Here is a 21,358-nt window from a genome sequence, read left to right as displayed (position 1 = left end):
GATGTAAACATTTTTTTAAAGTTTAAAGAATGAATATACATCAGTAATTACTAATCATGCGAGCTCAAACTAATGTTGCTCTCTGCTTGTCACAAGGTCTGGAGTCCAACTGTACTGACATCCATCTATGGTGAGGTGTATGATGAAATGATGAAATCCATTACTGAAACAAGGAAATGTTGCCTATGTACAATTGTTGAATTGAAATCATACTGTTAGAGCTGTTCAGCAAATCTGGGATCTAATGATATTTTCCTCACTAAATGCAAGGGATTGTTAGTTCTATAAGGTAATATGTTCGTTTCCCTAAAGGAAGTCCTCCAGAGTTAAAATTCTAACCCATTAGTACGGGTATTTTTACTGAAGTTTTAATAAAAATTGATATAACTCACACTAATTATCTCTTCATACTGTCTCGGGTTTTTCCCAGTAACTTAAGACTCTGAGTTCTAAAGAGCTTCCATTAACAGTACAAGCAATACCACATTCCCAAAACCAGAATTCAAGCCCAAATATTACTGAGATATTTTTTTTTTAACTAGCAGCACTTCAGAGTAATAAAATGAAATGCAAATTCATGTTTTTTGCCTGTTCACATTGTAACAGTGGCAGTCATACAGGAGATTTTCAAAATTAAAGAAACTGGATTATAAAACCACAACATGGACCCAGAGCCTTTGGGCATTAGAGTACTTACAGATATAATTAATTTTTTAGTGTGACAAGATTTCAAAACTGACTGTGGAATTCTGGAAGCTGTTTCAATTTTTCTCTATTCCAATACAGCAATTCTAATCACAAACCAAAGGACTTAGCATTCAGTTCAAAATTAAAACTACTTCAACAGATGTTAATACACAGTGTTATCTAAACTCTTGCTAAGCTGTTGTATAACAGAGGTGTCCATACAGCACCAGTCCAAGCAGGACAGGGCTGGCTGCTCTACCAGCTGCACCATTAAGAAAGCAGAGGCAGCAACCAGGGCTCCCACACTTCCCAATGACAAAAGTGAGGCCTCAGAGCGTGTCCCAGTGTAGCAGACTGCACTGAGCTGACATCATTCAGCAGTCTTTTCTCCAGTTCCTCTTGACACCAGCAATGCTCTCACAAGTGAGCAGTCACATTAACAAAACCCAGAAATGCCAGTAAGAAGTCACACATTGTAACACACATTTCTCTGGCTCAGCACTGGTATGTACTTAAGGAGGTTCTGTACAGAAAGAGGCAAGGTAAGTCAACTCCTGGGTGAGTCAACTCCAGACGTGTTCCAGTGTTATCCTTAATTACTAGGACAGGGCCAGGAGGAAGGGCATCATGTCAAGATTAAGAGAATTAAAAGCAAATAGAGAAACACTGGGATGGAAGAATAAGTGTACAAAGAGGTACTTTACAACCCTGATGTTAATCAGTATTTTAAACACAAAATGTAGGTGTTGTTTAATTATCAAATTGGGTTTAAAGAAGGACACATCTTCACAGCATCAACTCAAGACCATGTGTACTCACTTTCAGGACTTCTGACTAGGGCTCAGTTCTAGTCAAAACAGTTGCAAAGTACAAGTTGTAAAGGCGGAAGCAAAACATAAAAGTTAAAAAAAAGGTCAAAAACATTAAAATTAAAAGTAGAGTGAATCTGGAGTTCTGAACAACCAGGAAAGTAATTATGTGTGTGGTAAACGCAAGTAAAATTAAATTACTGCAAGGCAGATATGACATCTGTGCTAGAAGCAGTGCTAAAAATCATTAATTATAGGCATTTCACACCAAGTGCTACAGAAGATAATTTAAGCAGTGATGACACCAGTTCCTTCTCATCTCTTGCCCTAGTGACATTATTTTTTCCATTACACGGGTTACTTCTTCCAAAAGTGATCTTTTAGACATTTTACATTTTAAATGTTTAAGAGACCAAACTCTGCTTACACAAGCTATTTTTAATTAAAACCCCACAGTTTTAATATAAAAATACATTTTCATGGTATCTTAAAAACTACAGCTGCATGCAAAATTGTAACAACTTAATTAAATTTTAAATCCCTGATTAATTTTAATATTGTGTTCTTTCAAAGTATAAATAATTAAGTATTTTCACTAGCTAAAACCTAAATACTTCTTCTATTTATTCTGTAAATAAAAGAGCTATTAATTCGTCTCTAGCACTGCACAGCCTTGATTTCGCAAGAACCACTCCTTTTCCAAATTAGAAAAAACTCTCCAAAAAGTCACTGTGAAAGCTATTTCTGGTGATGGATGGGAAGGTACACTGCACTAATTTTGCAACTCCAGCCACTAAGGTATTTAAACAAATAGGTACATGGACACATGAATTAACATGCACCCTCTGAAGTTAGCCTGAGGACACAGCTGGGATACGAATCAGAAACTAGCTGGTACTAGAACATGCCTAAATTACTCCTGTATGGCCCAAGATGTAAAATGAAAACTACTGATGTTTTCCCCTCCCAGTGGTGTAGCTTTTTATATGGGCATTGCTGCCACCACATGGCCAAGGGGCTGAACTACGCCTGCCCTTCCTCTGCACCTTGCAGATGTAACATACCTGCTCAGCACACTACTCCTACAACCCTTCTCGTCCATGCTTTCTACTCCAGCTTCTCACGAAGCCCCACCACTGCCACTGACTTCCCAAATTACTTCTGCCTAAAAGAGGATTAGAAGGAACTTAAAGCATTCGGACATGTCTGACACGCTCTTCTAAGTATAGGCCACATATATATGAACAATTATACAAGTGATGTGCAGTTACACCAAACCAGTATTCACAATGACAGTAGAAAATCTTAAAAGCATCAGTCCAGGTAATTAATGCCTACTGATGTGCCAGCAAAAGCTGAAACAGCTCCTTTCCTAAAATGCTTTCCTCAAAACAGGCTCCCAGAAAGCCTGCTTTTGATGCAGCACACTACCCTGTCACTGCAGCAGGCTCCTTGTACTGAGAAAATTTCGTGAGTTTAATCACCACAGAAAAGAAGTTGCATAATTTCTCACACACAGCAGTCAGAAGTTGACATTTATGCCTGTTTACTAGCTCTCATGAAGAGAAGTTTGCTTCATACTTCAGTTTAAAAACACTTACCTGTTAAAAATTACTTTTTTTTCAGTTCCGTGGCAGATGAGCCAGTCAGCTCCTTCACACAAATGCCAAAGGCACCACAGAAATACCAGCACATGCCACAGCTGTGGGTTTAACTCTATAGCTGTGGGATAAGGCTTCACTGGGCTGAATAACTCAGCAGCACTTTTGCAGAATTTGTACCAGACTTCCATACATTTGGATGCCACATTTGAAATAATCCCAAAACACAGGCAGTCCTCAATAAATACCACTTAAAAGTATCTTTACACTTTCTCTAGATGATCAATGAAGACGTGAATGCTTCAGTTTATGAACCTAAACTGGGTGGAAGTGTTGATCTGCCTGAGAGTAGGCAGGCTCCAAGAGAGATCGTGATCAATGTGCCAAGTTTCAACAAGGCCAAATTCCAGGTCCTGCACCTTGGCCACAACTCCCAGCAGTGCTACAGGCCTGGGGAGGAGTGGCTGGAGAGCTGCCCAGCAGAGAGGGACCTGGGGGTGTTGACTGACAGCTGGATGAACATGAGCCAGCAGTGTGCCCAGGTGGCCAAGAAGGCAAATGGCATCCTGATCAGTACCAGAAACAGGGTGACCAGCAGGACCAAGGTTGTGATCTTACCCTTGTATTCTACCTTCGTGAGGTTGCACTTTAAGTACTGTGTGTGCTTTTGGGTGCTGCAGTATAGGAAGGACATTGGGGTGCTGGAAAGGGTGCAGAGAAGGGCAGCTAGGCTGATAAGGGGTCTGGAAAACATCTTATGAGGACAGGCTGAAGGAGCTGGGGCTGTTATGAGGAGGTTGAGGAGAGAGTCTACTGCTCTCCACAACTGAAAGGAGGTTGTAGTGAGTGTTAAGGGTGCGGTGAGGTGGGTGTTGGCCTCTTCTCCCCAGTGACCAGTGACAGGACAAGAGGAAAGGGGTTCAAGTTGCACCAGCGGAAGTTCAGATTAGATATCCGAAAAAAATTTTGGTGGTGAAGCATTGGAACTGGTTGCCCAGAGAGGTTGTGGAGTTGCTGTCCCTCAGAATATTCAAAAAAAAATGGGTAGATGTGGTGCTCTGGGAGATTATTTAGGTGGTGTAGGACTGACAGCTGGACTCAGTGATCTTGAACGTCCTTTCCAACCATGATGAATTATCATGGCATATCATTCTATATGCTCACAGATCACTTTTTATTTGCACAACCATTTCACCTGTAGCTTTCTAAAAGGGAGTGGGAAAAAACTGTATCCCGTATCATGACAAATACCACATATCATTTTGGCAAGGCCAGAAAGGAAGGCAAAATGCCCTGGAGCCTCCTGGAGAAAGCTAGATTGCAGAAAATATTCATTAAACAGTCACTCTTTGAAGGACTGCATATGAGAATGGCTCAGGCAGACAACTAAAATGTAAGGTAACTGAACAATTCCTGTTTGGTTTTGCATACCAGTAAAGACAAAGATGAGAATATACTCACCCTCTTAGCTCTTTGTGCTATATTAGGCGTTCTAGTAAGGAGCTTTTCAATCAGGTATTCTCTGTTCTGCAAAACCAACATTTGCCAAGTTAAAAATCAAGACACAGAAAGAAGAAATTTCATGTAGATTTTAAGGCAGAACAAAATTTACTCGTAGGGTTAAACATTTTACCTTGGCTTTCTGGAAAAATTTGCATTTTAAAAGTTCTGCTGCTGTGGGCCTGAAAGATCAATAATAAATTAGAACAGAAAACAAAGACCCCTCTCAGTGAATACAGTACAAGACGTTAGTTAAATGGTACGTCTCTAATACTTCTGAATTAGTACTGTATGAATGGGGAATGAATGACATAGCTATTGAATTAATTCACATGTACTCACTTACCACACATGAAAAAATTAAGCCTCCCTACAGCAAAAATACAAAAAATAAAATAAAAAAAATTAAACCCAAAACAATCTCTAAGCTGCCAATTTCCCCTCTTTTTGTTTCAACATAAATCCATTATACCCTTAAAACAAACAAGCAAATAGTCAGGTATCATATTCTTCCACAAGTGACTATAAATGCAACTTTGCTCCACAGCAATAAAAGAATAATTACATTTCCCAAATTTACTTCATTGACGTTCGCAGGAATTCACAAGAAACCACACTGACACTATTAACAGAATGCATAGACCAAAGAAGGGCTCATCAGGTGCATCTTCCAACCAAAGAGACAAATAAAAATTAAAGATACAGTTTCAAGGTCAAAACCTAGGCATTTCACTTTTACTTGCAGCTCTGTTCAAGTCTTTTTCTTCCCACCAAGTTTATATTTTTGTTGTTTTCAACTGACAGTCAAGGTCTCACAGCTACTGAAGTGTAGGATTTGTTTTCTCTAGCTTCAAAGATACAAAAAGCTAATAACCTAGTCAAAGCCAGACTCCAGCACCAAAGCAGACTCTGGAGAGAAACCTAAGCATTTCTTGGGATGAAATTAAATCCTCCAGATTCCTTTCTTCTTTTTCATTAGGAGCACATACCCCTATCCAAGATTATTTTTTACTTAATTTAGAGAAGCCAAAGTCTCCAAGATTCACCATTTCTAAATGAACCAGCATCTGCTATAATTTTCCATTTGAATTAAAGCAAGAGACTGAATATAGCACTAACTACATATGACAGCACAAAGGTTCAATTTGGAAACTTTCCATCTCAAAAAATACCCACAATCTGAACTAGTTTATTTCTCTAGAACGTATCTGAAGACTAAGCGAAGAAAAGAGGAGTAATAAGTAGTGTGTATGTACATATTAGTACACTCCTGCTAGAAATAATAAAACAACTGACAACAACGAAAAGCATCCTATTTAGATGCATAAAGTAGTTCCATGGAGCACTTATTTTTCTTCCCCTCCAAAGCATCAAACTCTACAATGAAGCAGCTCTTAGTAGTGGTATTATGGGGACCATCAGGCTCAGCAGTAATTCACACATAAACCCTGGATGAGCAAAAAGGAACCAGAAAGGTTTTAAAGGAGAGGGGTAAAAAAAAAATTAGTTTCTGTGTCAGTTTTAAAATTCTGTCTCAATTTAACTCTCAACCTTAAGGGAAGATTCTGCATACCATCACATCTAACGACACCAATATGCAAAGTTAAAAACTAGAGTGTTAGCAAAGTTTTATTGAAACTGGTGTTTCTCCACGTCTCTACCAATAATTATGCCAGACACTTCTAAACTGGTCTGGACATGCTCTTTGGGCCTGCTTTCCACACAGACAGCAGCAGTGAATTGCAGATGGGAATAGTAAGGAGCATCCTTGGCATTGAGGAAAGAGAAAAACACCCACACACAGATCCCCAAAAGAAAATATCATGGTCTGAGACAACAGTGCAATGCCAATCCTAGAATTTGCCACAAGGAGCAAGCACTTATTCCACAGCTGACATGACAACTACAGAGGTATTGCCATGCAAAATTCTGGCTTGGGAGTAACAAATAAAACTGCAATGACCCCACAATGCAAGTAGTTATAGATTAACTGGAACAAAGATCTTGTCACCTACTAGTCTAATTGTTCAATTGAAGACAATCTAGTGTATTAAGATAATGCATGTGTATAAATATCCGTGTAATTAGTTTAAAAACTCCTTTTTCAACACTGATGTCATATCTACAGATGAGGTAACTCAGAACTGTGTATTCAAGAAAAGAAAGAACACCATTTTAATTATTTTTCATGTTTTCATGCCAATTTAATCTTGCTCTGAAAATTGCTGGACACTGGAAACAGAAAGAAGTTTGATAATCCAGAACACATTTCATTCTTAGCTGTAAGCAGCCCAAGCAACAGTGCTAAGCTTAAAGCACCTGAATTTGGTCTTAATACCTCCAATTGTAAGGGAAATCCAAAAATGGTACACAAATGATCCTGTGGTGAATAAAAGAACTTGAAGGGTTTCAAGAACAAACATGTCACCACGTAATCTTTTTTCTTAGATCATACTTGCTCTATAGTATTTCTCCTGTCACCTTTCCAACTTCATTCCCTCTAACAGTATCCTGGACTTAAGGTAACACAGCATCAGTGAAGTACACATCATAGAAGACCCACATAGTACTCCATCAGGATTGCTGTCTTTGTTCTTTCTTTCTCCAAATACCATCTCTGAAAACCTTCAAGAAAGTGATATATTAAATAACTTCTGCAAATAATGTTAATTAGAAAGTGCCTCCTCCAACTCTTCAGCAAAAGAAACCTATAAAAATGGGTCTGCATAAAAATTAATAAAGGATAAATAAATAAATCATTCTGGAAACCTGAGACCTTAGCAGTGGTACTGGAATATATGTTTAATATTTTTATCATCTTGGCTACTTCACAAAACGTTGCGAGACAAGAACAAATCACAAAGATACTATGACATGCAATGAGAAATTAAGATGTAGAGCAAGGACTTTCATTTGATAAGATTTTAATTCACTAGCATATTTAAATGTTTTATAAATAATTTATAAATTAGGTTAACAACCCAGAAGAAGAAAATTTAAATGACAGTTAGGAAGCAATTTCTTCTCACCAGGTGAAGATGACTGAAGGCTGCTACTTACAAAAGTTAAATCATACAATTAAAGATGATGTTTAAACACCGGAATTTCAAAGAGTCTGTACATTAACAAAGTAATTCCACAGCATGTGGCCATAATGACCTACCTTTTGGAAGGATCTTTTTGAAGGCATAATGAAATTAGTTTTCTAAAGGATTTGCCATACTTTTTCATCATCTCCTTGTCCTCTACACCTGTCTCTAAAGTGGGAGGATCATTTTGAAGGGTCAGCATTAACACCTACAGTAAACCCAAAAAAAAAAAAAAAAAAGTATTGTAAACAAAATCAATTCAAAATATATTGAAATCAAAAAAGAATAAATATTTCACAAAATATACATATTTAAATATTTTGAGTTGCTACTGAAAATGTAATGCTAACTACCTAGCAGCATTACTAATACAGATAACAGCATTAAGTAATACAAAGTGATTGTTACTTTCATAGGAGGGTATTTGTGATAAGGTGCTGCTCCTGTTGCTAACTCAATGGCTGTTATCCCAAAACTCCACATATCAGCCTTGAAGTCATAACCTCGCACCTGGAATAGAACCAGAAAGGAAGAACAAGTTGGTGATTTCTAAATTTCAAAAAATTAAAGACTGAAATTTTTTTTTTTAACATTAAGGATACCTGCTCCATTACTTCAGGGGCCATCCAGCATGGAGTACCAACAAATGTTTTCCTTACTTTGTTACGAGTAACATCACCTCCCGTTGCCAAAAATGCACTAACACCAAAATCTGGGAAGGAAGAAAGTTGAAAACTGTTAAATTCCTCAAAACAAAGCAAAATTTTACACTTTATAAATCTAGTGAGTTCATAAAGATCTACTTATAGAAACTCTCCAATGCAGAGCTTACCTTTGCTTCATGACACACTGATCTTGAAATGCTATGGAATAAATAGCATAGTTTTATCTGGGAGATCTGCACTAGGGAATCCCCAAGTTCAATCTCCTAGTATTGGGTCTTCTTGAATACAGTTACAAAGGCCTCCAGTACATCTGTCACTAGAGGTTTTCATATGTGCACTTTGAGCCAAAGTTTGAAAGATCTGCATCTGCTGTTGCTCAAAGGTAAGGTGCTACTTCTTTATAGCTACTAAATTTGAATGCACTGAACAAAAAGAAATACCATATATATAACCTGAGATATGAATACCATATACATTACAGAGATTTGACAAATCAAAGATAAACACTGAAGAGAACAATATGTATGTATTAATAAACCATGACATTAAATTTCATTATTTTTTCATGTAATTTCCAAATTTCAAAATAGCAAAAAACCTTACTGTTCTGTTAACCTGTCACTATATCAGTGACAGCTGTGTGGGGGAGGTTGTGGATAAATAGAAGAGCAGATTACCAATGTATGCATGAACTACTGTCATTTTGAAAGGAATTATATGAAGTATATTTTAAACTCTGCTATTTACAATACAAGTATACCAAAATCAGGTAGTTTGCTGTAGACGCACTTCAATTTTTCTTTTCCTATTGTTCCCTGACTTTAAGGTTGAAAAAAAAAAACAAAAATCTGTAACTACTGAAAATATGGTTTTATCATTATTCTCCACTAAACAACCATTAAGCACCACAGATTCAAATTCTAGACCTTCTCTGCATCACTAAAACACACAAAAATACAATAGCCAAGTAAGAAACAAACTCCAAACAATATTCTTTCAGTTTTTCTGCAGGCTGCATAATGACTAAACAAACATTTTTTTTCTCCAAAAACTGTAAATTATAGATTAGTCAAATATTGTTTGCATTTCTGATAATCATAGCAGACTCAGAAACACCTGCTTCTAAGTTTTTAATACCCTAAAAATCAATGCTGTTATTAGTGAAGTTTTCTGAAGAGAAGCTATTGTATGTAAGGGAAAGCTGAAGAGGAAGAAATCAGAGAGAGAGAGAGAGAGAGAGAGAAGAAGGGGAAAAAATTATGTCCTTTTAATACCAAAGATAAATAGTTTTCATTGGACAGTTTTTTACAGGCTCTTTCAGACACAAAGATACACAGCCAACATGCTGACTTAACGTTTGCATCCCTACTGCTGTTTTTCCCTATTAACATAGCAATAATTTTGAAAAGAACAAGCAACAAATATGAATGAGTGAGGACAATGAAAAAAACCCATAACCCAGAAATGAAGTAAAATCAGTCTTGCTTAAGCTGCAAAATAAAATATTGCATCACCACACTAAGAAAGATGTGATGAATATTAAAGTCAGTATTTTACATATTAAGTGCTATATTTGACTATAATACTAGACAAACACTGTTGTATGTTTACAAAGGGGAAGAATTCTTTGACAAATACTCATATAAACAATACTTTCCCATACCAGGTAGAGCTTTCACAAATAGAGGTTATTTAATAAAAGGTTATTTAATGACCTATGGTGGCAAGCTTCCTATGACATAAGAGACAACATTATAGACAACAAGTTACATAAAGAGAAAAGGGAAATATAAGGAATGAGCTGAGCTATTTAAGAGTGTAACTCACTAAGTACAGATAATACTGAAGAAAACACAAAATTCAATGACGAACCCTGATTTAACTGTAAAGCATCTTAAAATTAAAGGAAACAGTTTCCCAAATAAGCATAGCTTACAAACCATATATTCCCAACATTTTTTCACCTCAGCCAGGGCTGAGCACTCAACCAAATATCAGCCAAAACCAAGCTCCAAGGTCAGGATCAGGACAGACAAAGCCATTGCTGCCACAGCAGTGGAGCTGCAAAGCAGCTGCTGCTGGAGGCCCAGGCTGCAAAAACATTTCTCCCCTTTCTTGCCTTGACAGTGGCTGTAGACTTTAGCCTCAGGCTCAGTCAAGGCCAGGTGTAGGGCTAAGGTTAAGACTGGGAGAGAAATAAAGCACCAAGATCCTGTGAGAATGGGATTGGCCAAGGAAAACTTGGGTTGCCAATCAACTGTCCCTAATAAATTTTTCTCTTCTATCTGGCTCGAGCACCTGAGGCACAGGCTCTGCCTTGTTTTAACCTGATGTTTTCCAAACATTTGCAGGTATAGATTACCAGAGGAGCGAACACCCTGACAACCATTAGTGCAATGGGTAAGTTCACAGAGTCATCTATTTATACACAAAATTGAAATGCCTCAAAAATCCCATTCTTTTTATGACAAATTTCCATAAAGCTGCCATTTCTTGTATGGACTAAACAAATCAAACAGCCCATACTTTCTCTACTTCTACCAGGGTCTGTGTTTGACTGCTCTTTGGTGTATGCTCCTTACTTCATATCACATATCTCTTCTTCTACTGGTCTCTTAGATATTCTGACTTTTGCCAGGCAATTTGGGTTTGGAAGGCTGAAACTCTGAGGAATTTCCAATATCTTGTCTGCCCAAAGCATCAGATGTTACAGTCTCAATAGTTTTAACAAGAAGGGTGCAGCTGAAGAACAGTAGTGACAATCTCACATCGTATTTGCAAATAAGATGAAAGTTTCCTGCTCAGTGGAGAGGATTTTAGTACTTTGAAACAATGTCTCTCAAATTTAAACAAAACAAATATGTGTATTATCCTTTTTACCACCAAAGACTGAGCAGATTCTCTGTAAAGAACCTCCAAAATCTATTATCAGAGGTCCCTGTAGAGCTATCTCAATTCTTTGAAGGACCTATGCTCTTCTGTATCTGCACAAAATCATTTGTCAGAGAAGCACTGAGCAGAGCATTTTTTGTGAGCCATAGCCCCTTAGAACCCAAAAATGCTAATGGACATCTGTGTCTCCAAATATTACTCCTCATACATAGTAGTAGTATGTTCTATGGATACATCTTTTCATTATAATTATAGAAGCTTCAGGTACAGAAGCATGAGCAGTCAAAAGAATCAATATCCTTCTAAAACAAAAAGAAAACCAAAAAAATTATCAGTTGAGGAGATTTAACTTTGACATTGCAAAAAGATGTTAACAGGATGAATTTCAGCCTCTTTGACTCAATATTCGCTTTCAGTTAGTGAGCAATGTACAGCTGTCCCAACCAGAACAGCCTCACACCACCAACAAAACAACCCTGCCACTGTTGCATTTTTAACTTGAAGATCTGAAATAACCTGGTATTGAAATAATGCATTACAAAAAGACACATTCCACATAGCTGCCCAGCCACTGAAATTCCTTAGTCCCACATGCACTGAATGCCAGAGCAGCACAGTTAAAGCCTCACTCATTAAGATGCCTACAGCAAAAAAGAGGAAAAGGTCAAGAAACCAAGCCCTGAAGTTGAACTAGAAAGGAATAAATGAAGCTGTTGTTTGAACGTTACCTGATGACTGAGAGTAGATTTGTTTGTGTAAGTTATATTATTAAGTCAATAGTTCTATTTCAAATAGCTCAGGAGATTTTCTGTTTCAACTTTTTAGTTATTATTTTTAATTAAGATGGTTGTCTGGACATCTACTCCTTCACAATATGAGAAGACTGAAAAAATACTTGATAAAACCCACACACCTATAATCTCAGCAGTTGCCCAAAGAGCTATACAAAACAAAGACAACTGTAGGACATAAACAACTGAATAAATACTAAGTATCTTACTAAAATTAAGTGAAGGGCAGTATATACAGATTTCTGAATTCCCAAGAGCTACTGCAATTACTTGCAGAAGTATAAACTTGAAGAGAAATGAGTTGCTATCATTTGGAAAAATATTTAATAATTTCTAAATCATGCATCACTAATAAAGAATCCTGAAATCTGACAACCTGCAGCTGCTGCACTCCAAAAGAAAGTTGAAAGCCAACTAAAAATCTCAAGCTGCAACTATGGTTTTCTTTTATTTAGCCATTACTCTACCATTACCATTACCTGCTATTTGTACAGAGCCATCTTCACCCAGAAGAATGTTGCCAGCCTTCAAATCTCTAAAATGTACAAACAGAGGTTACTTTCATGTATGAAAGTACATATGTGAGCATTTTATGTAAATAAATATGGCATACTTACTAGTTTCAAAAGAAAGCATTTTAAAATTTAGAAGACAGAAACACTAACTAAAGTATAAAGTATTTAAATTAAGTACAAAATTTACAACAAAACAGAATGCAGAACTCCTATTCCTACAAAGTCTCTCTCGTGCAAAAAGACCCAAATCCTACTTTGTCCTAAAATGAACAGAAATCAAAGATAAGTTTTTCGAGCAGAAATGTTTAGGTCCAAAGTCGGTTTTACCACCTTTTATAAATACATTCTCACAAACTGAAAGCTTTCAGAGCTTTAAAGGAAGAATTAATGCTTTCTCACATCCAACTGCATCATAAAAAAGAAAAGCTGAAAAGTTGTTCTCCTCTTCAACCTCTTCAAGCAAGAAATTCATCTTCAAGACAGGCAAGTACACCGTAGATTTCTACCCAATTAATTTATTAAAGCTCAGGAATAGCAACCATATTTTGCTGCAGGATACCATGATGAAAAGTTAATTGACACTGAATCTGTCAAAAACTCAGCATGCGCTTAACAGTCAACCATATGCATTTAACACACTATTAGAGCATAATGTTAAGAAGAAACCTTTCTGGCTGCTTTTGGTGGGGTTTCGTTGTGGGTTTTGGGGTTTTTTTGTTGTTTTGTTTGGTTTGGTTTTTTGATTGGTTTTGTTGTTTGGTTGATTGGTTTTTTAAACACAAATGTGCATTCCATTCTTAAGAAATACACAGGATGTTACATACAAAATATATTACAAACATTAACAAGTTGAGCAAATCAATCTTTCCAATATATACTGAAAATAATTAACACATCAAAACAATAGAACAATATCCTTGAACAACTTTGGAAACATCTCCAACTGACAAGTACCACCTGATACAATGTTCTCTGAACTACCACAGCTTTTACCTACAACACAGGAGGGGAAAGGAATGCACACTCTATGGTCTTGAACCAGACTTCTGTGGTACCACACAGTTTACACATTACACCTTATAAAGAATGAGAAATCTAAGCTGTAACAAATAGATATCTCTTTTATCTTTTCTTAAGGAACTTTAAGTACAAACAAGGGGAACTCTCAAATCCGGCCTCAAAGGGTCCTGTTATCCTTTAATGTTAATGAATGTTCCTTCTGCAACAATATCAGCTTAACAGAAGACTATGAATTAAGGTTTGAGGCAGATCTTTGGCATTCCAGACCAGAAGTCAAGATAATTGTTCTTTATTTCTCCATTTATCTCAATTTTCTCTCTGCAAAAGGAGGAAATAGTTCTTGATTTACATCAGAGGCAGATCATTTATAATACTAGACATAAGAGGTACACATAAAGAATAATTATTGTGCTACATCTGCACTACCTCCAGTCTGAGTTCTGTCTGCAGTGAATCTGATTTTTATTTAAAAGATTCCCTCATAAAAGGCTAATGCCTAAAACAGAGAGAGAGCCTGTTGTAGGCACCTTCCTTAGAAGGTAAATTCCCCTCAGTAAAATTAATTAGGGAGGTCAGATACACAGCACATCCCGCATTTCAAACAGTGGAAGCAACCTGTGGATTGCTACAGCAGATACATATAGACCACTGCAGGGGATCTGCACAATTTACATTGAGGAAAAGCCGTGGGGAGAGAATATATAAAAAAGAACAACCAACAGATGCCTGTATTCCAAGATGCAGTTTCATAATACCAATTCCAACTTCATATGTGCTCACAGAGGTCTGTAGAGTTTTAGGGGCTATTAGCTATTACCCGGCTTACCATGCAACACAGTAACCAAACCACAAACCATATCACATAAACTAGATTCAGATTAGGTATCTGAAGTACCAGCAGGCATAGGAGACCACAGTCCTGGCATACTTAGTGCAGCACAGACCTTTCCTAACTATGAGAGAGACAGACAGGATAAAGACCAGGCAAATCTTAAGTATTAGTGACAAACTACAGTCAAGATTGCAGCATCTGCCCGAGAATTAGCATTTTATAATTATCAATCACATTTACAGCATGTTAAAGAGTCAATACAGTTTGCTTAGCCAAGCAACTGCAGCTGACCAGAATCAACAAACTTTATACATAAATCTGAAAATGCTTTTCACTGTGTACAAGCTCCTACCTGTGAATTTGCCCGTTTCTGTGTAGATAGTCTAAGCCCTCCAAAACTTCTTTAAGAATTGTTGCTATTATGGGTTCTTCAAGGACACCATTTTTATGTTCTCCTCTGTTCACAATATATTTTATTATATCAAGCATTGAACCTACATTGCAGAACCAGAAAAGAAAAAAGCATACATACAGCATTACCATATCAGATTATTGAGAAGGTTGAATTTCTTCATTCTTCCAGTCCCTCACGTAACTGCCCTTCAGAATAAAGCACATGGCTGTATCATTCAAATGAGAAACAAAGCTCTGGTTTTTGTCAAGAACACTGTAAAACTCAGTGATTCATCAGAAAGATCTGCAAGCAGCTTGCTAAGCTACCATTTATTAAAATTTCTGGAGTATCCCACACTTTTAAACAGACATGTGCAACAAAGATTTTGGTTTATTATCCAGCATAAGTTATGGCTCATGTGCTCGTAAAGTAAACATGCAGCTGCAAGACTGGAAGGAGATAATCTCTGTCAACAAATGATGTCAATATCTGTAGAGACACCCAGTTTGACACTGGATTTCAGTTACTACCAATTTCAAGGAATCTAACAGTAACATTTCCTTTTTATTCAAGCATTTTTCAAGAGCTCACAATAAATTCCTTTCATGATTCACTGGTTTCTCTCAGGGTCTATGCTTGCTTTTGAATGAATGGAACAATTCAAGCAAATGTGAAATAACAAGTGTTATTTTATGAGCACTTCCTATCTTTGTTCTCTAGCATGATGATGCAGAAGTCTACTGCCATCAAGACTCATCTTGAAGAACACAATGTAGCAACCAGGACCACTATATCTTATTTTGGAGCCTCACTTTTCTAAGCCACAAGGCACATTCAGTTCAGTCCCTTTTTCCTCTCCCCAAACCAAGTAAGATTTCGTCATTAATCATCATCGAAAACATAATGATTGTGTAGTTGGTTTAAGCAATAAAAAGGATGCAACATGAAGAAACTTCTTTCAATAAGGAACGAGAAATACTCATGAAATTAGAAAAATATGTATGCATTTTTACAAAAATAGAGTGGATTCAAGAGAGGCTTACAAAAAGGCCACACATACAGATGCTGCTTAACTTTCATTAGTTTTCCCTACGTAGCCTAATAGAGAATTTTAATATATTGATTCAGAATAAAATATTGCAGTAGTTGGATCAGCATAATTTTTCTCAATAATTCTTAGCCTGTACCATCAATATACAAACTTTTAAAACTTGCACATTCCTCCTTTAACACATGTATGTTTTTCAAGGTTCATCCTATACAGTCCCTCTCCTCCCTCCTTATTTGGTTTAGGTCAACTACATCAAAGAAAGTACATTAGGAAAAAAAAAATACAATTTTCTTGAAGCTAAACGAGCCAGGAACTTACCCCCACTTAACAGCTTCATCACCAGCCAAAGTTCATCCTTCACCACAAAAGACGTGTAATAGGTCACCACATTGGGATGATTGCATTGACTCATTGCTTGAATTTCTTTCTGTAAGAAATACAAAGCCCAACATAACATAGCCAGGTATCACTTCTGCTTGTACAGGGGAAAGTTTAATTTCCAAAGTGAAATAATGTAACAGAACTGAAGTACGCACAAAATATGCATCAAGGCACCAAAATATTTCAATTTACCTATAGATCTGCATACAAGACACAACACTGTTACAAAGAAAATAAGGGCAGTTGGTCAGGAGATACAGGTATAACTACAGTAAACTTCTTTTAAGAGCAGAAAACAAATCACTGTTAGAAGTATCACATTCAGACTGAGCAGTGAAGAATGAGTAGTCTCCAAGAGCTGAAGATGTGGGTACAGGCTGGACAACAAAGAGCAAGGGAAGATCAAACCTTACTGCCTGTCCTGTTCAAAAGGGATATGAAAAATGCTCCCATTATAGGGAGCAAGTGGAAAAGGAGGAAGGAAGCTGTTGGACAAAGGATACAGCACCATTGGCTCAGCTACTGAGGGATGGACAGCTGGACACCAGAACCACATAATCATAATCAAAACCAAATGCAAGAGTAAAAAACAATGCTACGGACCAAAAACCAAAGGAAACAACTGACTAGAGGACCATGCAGTCACCAACAGATGCCAAACATGGCACTACCAAGTAACACCATATATGACACACCACATCTGTATGAATCAAGAATGACTGCCTTGTATCTGTTCTTTCAAGCCAAGCCCTTTTCTATTCACACTTTCACATAATTGTTCTGTAATACTTTTCCAGCAGCAATCACCATCCTGTCAATCCTTTACATAGGTGCACTCGGGCCTCCTCTTTACCTAAGGGTTTGGTTGCACATCAACTTCAGCTCCAGCAACCTGACTTCTCCCTTCCCATTTCTGGTCACACAACCTTGGTGCTGAAGCTCATGGTCCAGGGGTCAGCTAGTAAGGGAACCAATCCAGCTAAGAACCAAACTCTGCTACCTCCTCTCCCTCCCTGAAAAGCAACTGCTTTCAGATGGACCCAGGTTACACGCTGACTCACCAGCACTGGTGCAAGGCAGTCCCACTTAGACTCATTGAAGTTATTGAAGTTGCCACAGATACCACTTTCAACTTTCAACTTCAATTCAGTGAGTGAGTGAAATTGCTTTTTTTTGCTGTTTTTATTTGCAATGAACTTGAGATCACAGTTGCTTTCTAATAAAAAGTTAATTGTATGTATGAAAGACTGACTTAATTTAATGATGCCTGTTGGTGATAATTATTAAGCCAGGACAAATGACAGACATTTCAGCTAGTCCTACTGTCAAATGTCCTCCTTCCTAGACAAATTCTGAGCCTGTGTCACAGAAACATGAATGTCTGGATTGTCATGCAATGAGAAAACAGAAGATATATATGGGGGGCTTATTTTTCTTTTCATGCAGATATGTCAGTGGTTACACAAGACAAATTACTGCCTCGGGTTCTTAATTCAGGTATCTATACCAGATCTTAACTGTAACTCTCCTGCTGCTTATTACTATTTAATTTCTTGTAATGTTTTGTTGTTTTCCTATGCTGTTAATATAATGAATGCTTAAAAAGTCTATCTGCCACTACTGGGAAAAAATACACCTCAACTATTTTACTTACCCATTAATAGTGTACAGAAATGTAACTAATTAACTGAGGTAAGCTTCATTATCTTTGACCAGAAACTGCTTTGAATATTTTGTCTGCCTGCATCAACTCCTCAGCAAAAATGGAGCTATCAGAGGGCCAAAGGCAGTTTGTGTCTCAGATTTGATGATTTTTTCCAAAGACAGTCTTTGCAAGACAAAAATAACAAACAGAAAGCACCCCATGACAGATAAGTATTCATTTCAGATTTGCAGTCCTGGACAGTCCCTACAAACAGAATGTTAAACCCCTGTATAAACATTCCATTATTGGGCTGAGACCCATGATATGTACAGGTGAGAAAGAAAAGCATTCACTTAAAACACACTGTCAGAGCAACAGCTTGCAGCAAGACATCCAGGAGAACAGCCCAGAGAATTCATATTCACAACAGTTTATACATTTGACAGCACCAAAGCTGTAAAGGTTTCTACTTTATCCCTCTTTTTCTCCCATCTATTGTGCTAGCAAAAGCATTTGTGCGCTGCATCAGAAAACATGCCCAGGTTAAAAGATAACTTCTTTTCAGCCAGGTTATTCCTCAGCAGCTGCTCAAAAATGTGTGTCAGCCTAAGGGCAGGTGGGTGACATAGTTAATAAGCAACTGGGAGACAGCTCCTTTTGGTGCTCAGCTGCAGCACCCACGGGGCTGGGTCCAGCTCCCAGGGACCAGGCAGGTCCTGCAGCTCTGAGGATGCTTCCCTGAGGCCTCCTCCAGCAACACCAGGGGCTATGGCTGTGTCAGGGGCTGGGCAGAACAGCCAAGGGGCTCCTCCAGAGAGCCTGTCCCAGCAGGCTATCCAGAGCAGAAATGAAAACTCAATCAAATAAGCCATTTTAAAGACTATTCTTTGGTTTGGTTTTTTTGTTTGTTTTTAAAAACTGCAGGTAAGGGGAAAATAGCCAGTCAGGACAATACCAAGGACAGAACTTTTTTCCTTGGCTCATGGGGTTAAGCTACATTTGGCTTACAATAGTGAGAAAGCAGGACATTGCAGGAAAGAGAGTATTGAATTTCAGGAGTCTGGCAGTTTGTGTAACCTTAGTATTATTTAAACTCCATCCCCCACTGCCTTTCTCTTTCAACTGACACTGGCCCAAATCCTAAGTCTGGTTATGTGGGCACCAGGTTTTTACATTTTCCATTTCTCTCAAGGCCACACAGCTGAGAATTTGTGAAGAGTGACTTTGCACACACCATCCATAAGCACTCAGCAGCAGGATTTTGCAAAACCAGAATATTCAGAAGGCAGGCAGATTTTTAGAGCATCCTTGTGCCACTGGAAACTGATCTGATAAACGAGCAACTGAAATCTGAGCAGCCTCAAAAACTGTGTTAAAAAACACAAAACAGAAGAGCATCCTACATATTATCAACTGAAGTAAAAATGTCAGTACAGTTGTAACACAAGTTTTGAAGGTCAGTGATGCTCTTTTGCAGAATAACATCCCTGTTTTTAAAACAGAAATTTTAAACCTCTCTATTAGAACTGGGTTGAAGCATATTTCCCCTCACAGACAAACAGAAGGAATTAACTACATACACGTATACGTACACGTGTGTATGCACAGATGAAAATAAAAGGAATCATACGTGGCTCTTTTTTTTTCTATACCTTCCTAATCAGCAATGGAGAAAGCAAGAATTTATGTTCAGATCAAAACAGATTAACAAATATAAGAAACACAATCTGAACATAGAAAAGCAGAAATCAACTTAGGTTAAAAAAAAAAAAAAAAAAAAAAAAGATGATATGCACAGTTGTCCTTGCTCCAAAAGCAAGCAATATTGGACCAAAAATTCAAAACCTATTGCCTTGGTTGTCACACAGTGGAGATGTCAGCAGTAAAGGTACTTAAGCACTTGTTAAGTTAACTTTGTACAACCTGGCTCAAGACCACTTGTGATCCCTCTTGCAGATTTTTGGCATTTTTGTCTGGTTTTATTTCTTGTAACTTTTTAATTTTAATTATCTTTATTAGTTCAAATTCTAATAAAAAAGACCACATTTTCAACATTTTCTATTACAATGACTTCTGGTTTTACAAAAATGCTCTTCTTGGACTGTTCATGCACAGCATCTCACCTTGGGCTGTTCTCTTTCTAAACACAGTTCAGAATTTTATATTTTAGTTGACAGGAGACTCACTACTTCAGAGGCAGCTTCCACTACTCCAATCCTCTTTTAAAAATACGACAATATCCCATACAAGCTGTTACATCAACTGAAAGCAAATGCTATCAATCACCAGGGGAAGAGCATTTTGGGTCCTCCACTGTAAAACAGCCATTTTATCTGAAGAAACTGGATGGACCATACCCTCTTTATCAAATTCAAGATATCTTTTGCACTGTCAATTCCCTGCTGAGGAGATCATTTCCTTCAGAGGCAGGAATTTCTGCATTAGAAAAAGCCCACAGTCTCTAGGCAGTAGTATAACCTGTGGAACAGAAGAGAGTGTTCTCACTTTTAGACTGGTTTTGTGTCCTTCAACTCTTGTTATGCTGACTACATATAAATATGCATTAGTCTTGAAAAGCACCTGATTAGAAGCATTAGAAAGCAATAGGCTTCATTTTTTTAACAGTTCTGTGCAATTTTGTCCAGATTGACATAACCAGTGCAGGAAAAAACCTCTTGCAGTCCCTTTTACAAAGGGCCTCTTATAGGTCCCTTCCTCCTCTGATCAGTGACCCAAACAAACAGCATTCCTCAAATGACTTGTTGTGGCCTATCAGATAAATGCATTATGAGCTTTAACAAGAGTTTCCTTGTGTAGATAGTGTAGCCATTCCTACTTTTCCCCTCAAAAGTTATCGTAACAAAAGGATCCAGCAACTAGTTTGTGACATGTTTTGGTGCTTTCTATATTTTAAGGAGACCTACTAAATTTGACTATTATATTTTCAATCAGTATTTAACCAAAAAAAACCCTATATCTTGCCTTGCTATTGAAAAAAGACAGAAAACAAACAGTAATCGCTTGACAGTTAAGCTTCCGGAAAGCAAAAGTAAGGTTCTTACCACAGTTCCCAGCAGTTGGTTAGCCCACAATTAAAATTTGGCTTTGTGGCATTAGAAAATACACATTAATAAATATATTCTAGGAGAAGTGCATATGTCTTGCGGATTATTTTTAAATCTTTCTCTCCCTATTATCCTGCATAAAAATCTGCCCTTACTCGCAGACGAAGAAAGAAATAAAATCAAAAGACAGATAGTGTCCATGTATTATGTCCACTCTGTTTTACTTACAAGTAATTCATCCATACTGGTTTGGCATTTTTCTAAGTTGATCCTCTTTATTGCTACACGTTCTTGCCTGGGTTTGCATAGCGCTGCCTGGACAACCGCTGTAGCACCGCTACCTGAAAAAGGCCAGCACAGGAACACAGGCTTAATATAACAGTAGTTTAACAGTAGTTTAAACCAGTGACCAATCTAAGAA

At 37.5% G+C, this 21,358-nt stretch overlaps 1 protein-coding gene across 3 annotated transcripts in view; it reads right to left on the bottom strand.

Moving 5' to 3' along the window:
- STK39 (serine/threonine kinase 39) overlaps positions 1–21,358 on the bottom strand; it is an 89,395-nt gene that overhangs the window by 50,303 nt on the left and 17,734 nt on the right. For 2 of the 3 annotated variants that reach the window (XR_011726562.1, XM_071747450.1), the window contains exons 2-10: positions 21,166–21,278; positions 16,165–16,273; positions 14,754–14,895; positions 12,514–12,569; positions 8,289–8,398; positions 8,095–8,196; positions 7,761–7,894; positions 4,731–4,779; positions 4,559–4,624 (exon numbers count right to left, since the gene is read on the bottom strand). Coding sequence is in view for 2 of the 3 variants with exons in the window: in XM_071747450.1 (XP_071603551.1) it covers positions 4,559–4,624; positions 4,731–4,779; positions 7,761–7,894; positions 8,095–8,196; positions 8,289–8,398; positions 12,514–12,569; positions 14,754–14,895; positions 16,165–16,273; positions 21,166–21,278 (881 nt within the window). In the remaining variant the exon portion in view is untranslated. Of the gene's footprint in view, positions 1–4,558; positions 4,625–4,730; positions 4,780–7,760; positions 7,895–8,094; positions 8,197–8,288; positions 8,399–12,513; positions 12,570–14,753; positions 14,896–16,164; positions 16,274–20,229; positions 20,351–21,165; positions 21,279–21,358 lie in introns of those variants that run through there. The other variant, XM_071747451.1, reaches the window with a different exon arrangement.

Source organism: Heliangelus exortis, chromosome 6 (genome assembly GCF_036169615.1).
Source record: "Heliangelus exortis chromosome 6, bHelExo1.hap1, whole genome shotgun sequence".
NCBI lineage: Eukaryota > Metazoa > Chordata > Aves > Apodiformes > Trochilidae > Heliangelus > Heliangelus exortis.
The sequence above is the reverse complement of the archived record's forward strand: the minus strand, read 5'-3'. Positions and strand labels throughout refer to the sequence as shown.